A 3837-nucleotide genomic window follows, 5' to 3' on the forward strand; every position below is an offset into this window, starting at 1 on the left:
TGTGATCTTTTACATGCCTATTGTTACATCGTTGATTACATCTATCTCCATATTTACCACTTTGACAACCTGAAATATAATATAAAGAATGTTATATGTGACTGAGATTTCTTGATATTTTGTTATTGATAAGTGTAGACAGTTCGATTCAAAACTTACTCAATATACAATCATATCCTCTATAACCTGGTTGACAACCATCAGTACATTGTCCTGTTATATGATGACATTCTTGTGATCTTTTACAATGCCTATTGTTACATAGTTTACTACATTTATCTCCATAGGCACCATTTGGACAACCTGAAATATAATATAAAGAATGTTATATGTGACTGAGATTTCTTGATATTTTATCATTGATAAGTGTAGACAGTTCGATTCAAAACTTACTCAATGTACAATCTTCTCCTCTATAACCTGGTTTACAACCATCAGTACATTGTCCTGTTATATGATGACATTCTTGTGATCTTTTACAATGCCTATTGTTACATAGTTTACTACATTTATCTCCATAGGCACCATTTGGACAACCTGAAATATAATATAAAGAATGTTATATGTGACTGAGATTTCTTGATATTTTATCATTGATAAGTGTAGACAGTTCGATTCAAAACTTACTCAATGTACAATCTTCTCCTCTATAACCTGGTTTACAACCATCAGTACATTGTCCTGTTATATGATGACAGTGTTGTTGTGATTCTTTACAATGTCTCTTGTTACATCGTTGTTTACATCTATCTCCATATTGACCACGTGGACAAACTGTAACATAGCAATATTAATATTGTCAGAACAATTTGATGTGAAAATTTGGATAACGTTATGTCGGCTGGATGTGGTGCAACAATATTACTCGTGTGCTTGGAACCTGTACAATTTTTAAACACAAAGAAAATTGTTGCTCTGTTGTTAACAACCATCCTTTACAAGGATAACAACTTAGGCTCACACGCATTTTCTCTACAAGTTGTTCTTATCTAGATTATCCTTATCCATTTAGAGATGAGTCGAGTAGAATAAGATGATATTTTACAGATCACGACAATTTAACACTCCGACCGTGATTAGAATCTACGACCACCATTTTAACAACGGTACCAAACAAAACAAAAAAAATCCAGCGCTCTAAGAGAATGTGTTACAGAACCCCTCAATCCAAGACTGTGTATTGTTGTTACTGAAGTTTATTTTGTGTGATTTTTCCTCATGCATCCAGTGCACTAAATATGTACACCAACCTTGACTACAATCAATTCCCTGATATCCTGGATTACAACCATTGATACACTCTCCTGTTACATGATTACACTCAGAGATACCAGAACATTGTCTAGCACTACAGTTCTTCTGACATCCTAAACCATATTTATTGATAGTCCAACAACCTGAATATTAAATAAATCTATTTGTTAGTTATATTGGTATATACTCTATATTACATAAAACTATGTTCTTGAACGAAACAATTTCAATACATAATTATTCACATTATCATATCGTTAACTATTCCATTTGTTCAGAGATTTTTCTACGCAATGGAATGAATGGTAGACATCGAACTAGACTTACTAGTATTACAGCTACCTCCATACCATCCTGTCTGACATCCATTAGGACATTGACCAGTTATAACATCACATTTATCATAGTTCAAACAATGACAGAAATTATTACATTCTGAACCATACGTTCCTGTAGCACAAACTGTAATAGAGAGAGACAGTACGTTCCTGTAGCACAAACTGTAATAGAGAGAGACAGTACGTTCCTGTAGCACAAACTGTAAAAGAGAGAGATAGTACGTTCCTAGAGCACAAACTGTAATAGAGAGAGACAGTACGTTCCGAGAACACAAACTGTAATAGAGAGAGATAGTACGTTCCTAGAGCACAACTTATAATAGAGAGAGACAGTCCGTTCCTAGAACACAAACTGTAATAGAGAGAGAGAGTACGTTCCTAGAACACAAACTGTAATAGAGAGAGACAGTACGTAGAGCACAAACTATAATAGAGAGAGACAGTACGTTCCTGGAGCACAAACTGTAATTGGACAAAAAAAGCATTTGAAAAAAAAATAGAAACATAACTTGTCAGACAAAGTACCATACGCCCACAGTGTCTAAAATACAAATTTTCTCATAAATACACTCATGCAAACTGGGTTTCATTCTAGCTACAAACAGATGCCTCTATCGTGTCATCATATATAAATTTCCTAAGGGCAATAACTCAAAAACCAAAATCAAATTATTGTCATTATCAAACTTGACCAAGATCTCATTATTATATTGTTATATATATAAATTTGGCTTCCAGACATGATAGAGGCTAAATTTTTTTTATCTGAACTTGATGAAACCCGGTATGCATATATATATGAATTTGAAGTATTTTTATAAATTCAAGAGCAAAAACTTCAAAACCGTCCATCCGATTATTACCAAATTCGAACGTGACCGAGATCTCATTAATATATACATTCATACCAAGTTTCATCTAGATCGGAAAGAAGAGGTAGCCTCTATGTGTCAACAAGCCAAATGTGGACAGACGGACAGCGGCGTTAGCAAAATACGTCCACATTTCCATGTGGATATATAATAAAAAATATTATAAATTCGACTTCAAATTATCACACTATAATTTATCTTATATTTACTTTCTTATCAGTATGTTGTCATATATAGATATTTATTATTTACATCCGGGTATACTTCACAACATTACACGAACGATCATCTTATTTCTAGTAACAACTTACACAACGTAAAAACAAAATGTTTGAGTCGAACCCGGATATGTATAAATATCTTTGTTAGACTATAGACTATACTTGATAACAGTATAGTAACATAATCTATCTCATACAATACACAAGAACTTATGAATATTCTAACAAATTGTTTATTTTTTAAAGGTATAGTACCTCTTAGGATGACCAAAATTTAAATTTCAAACTTAGTTAAAATGAGTCGTAGTTCAACAATGGACTTGCCTAGTGTCAAAACTATACAACAGAATCTCTATATAATCCAATCAATCCATAAAACAAAGTATTAATTAATTAAACTACGTGATTTTGAAATATGCTTAGAAACGTCTTTCAATAATTACATAGCTTAATTGATATATCGTGTTATATAGAGATTCTATTCTTTAGTCATGGCACCTGGCACCTGTTTAAGTCCAACTGATGAATATATACACTTGTTACCCAAGATAGAGACTTTAAAGTTGGGTTCCCTTATTTTCATTTATGCTAATACTTATATGAATAGAAAGAAGAGGTGTTCTAATGACTTGGAAAATTACCAGTTTGTCTCACATGTCCATAATTACTTCATTAGCTTTATAAGTAGAGAATTACCAGCACAATTTCAATGAGTGTCCGATCAAGAAGCGTCAAAAAGTATTTTTTGTTTATCCAGACTGTACTTACACGGGCATTTATGATTGGTTAAAACTCTTAATTATATGCAATAAGAACATAATGATATGATAAAGAATACATGATATTTCATTAGAAACACCAATTAATCAAATAGTTTGCTTAATTTGACACTAAAATATAAGGAAACTCATCTTTAAATTTTATATCCGTTCTAAGTATGGTTTTAAGTATTGTGTAACATCTTCATAAACCTGTGGTAATTATAATATCTACATTTTGTGAACAGGTTCATCCTATTTTTCTACCTTGTATAAAATAATGTGACATCCCTGAACGTGTGATATTTTTATCAATTATTTTTATCAAGTTTAGTTCTTATTGCATATAGGTTTTTTTTATGCAAAATGCGTGGGAACTCCTCCTAAAAATAAA

The 3837-nt window shown here is 32.0% G+C and overlaps 1 protein-coding gene across 1 annotated transcript in view; it reads right to left on the reverse strand.

The window, feature by feature from the left end:
* The window catches only part of LOTGIDRAFT_170777 (hypothetical protein), a gene marked incomplete at both ends in the record, with an annotated part of 25569 nt that overhangs the window by 17460 nt on the left and 4272 nt on the right, over nt 1-3837 (reverse strand). Inside the window, 6 exons of the mRNA XM_009046624.1 lie at nt 14-69; nt 160-303; nt 394-537; nt 628-774; nt 1251-1397; nt 1582-1716. Coding sequence (XP_009044872.1) covers nt 14-69; nt 160-303; nt 394-537; nt 628-774; nt 1251-1397; nt 1582-1716 — 773 coding nt within the window. The remainder of the gene's footprint in view (nt 1-13; nt 70-159; nt 304-393; nt 538-627; nt 775-1250; nt 1398-1581; nt 1717-3837) is intronic.

The sequence above is a fragment of the Lottia gigantea genome (genome assembly GCF_000327385.1).
Source record: "Lottia gigantea unplaced genomic scaffold LOTGIsca_104, whole genome shotgun sequence".
Lineage (NCBI taxonomy): Eukaryota > Metazoa > Mollusca > Gastropoda > Lottiidae > Lottia > Lottia gigantea.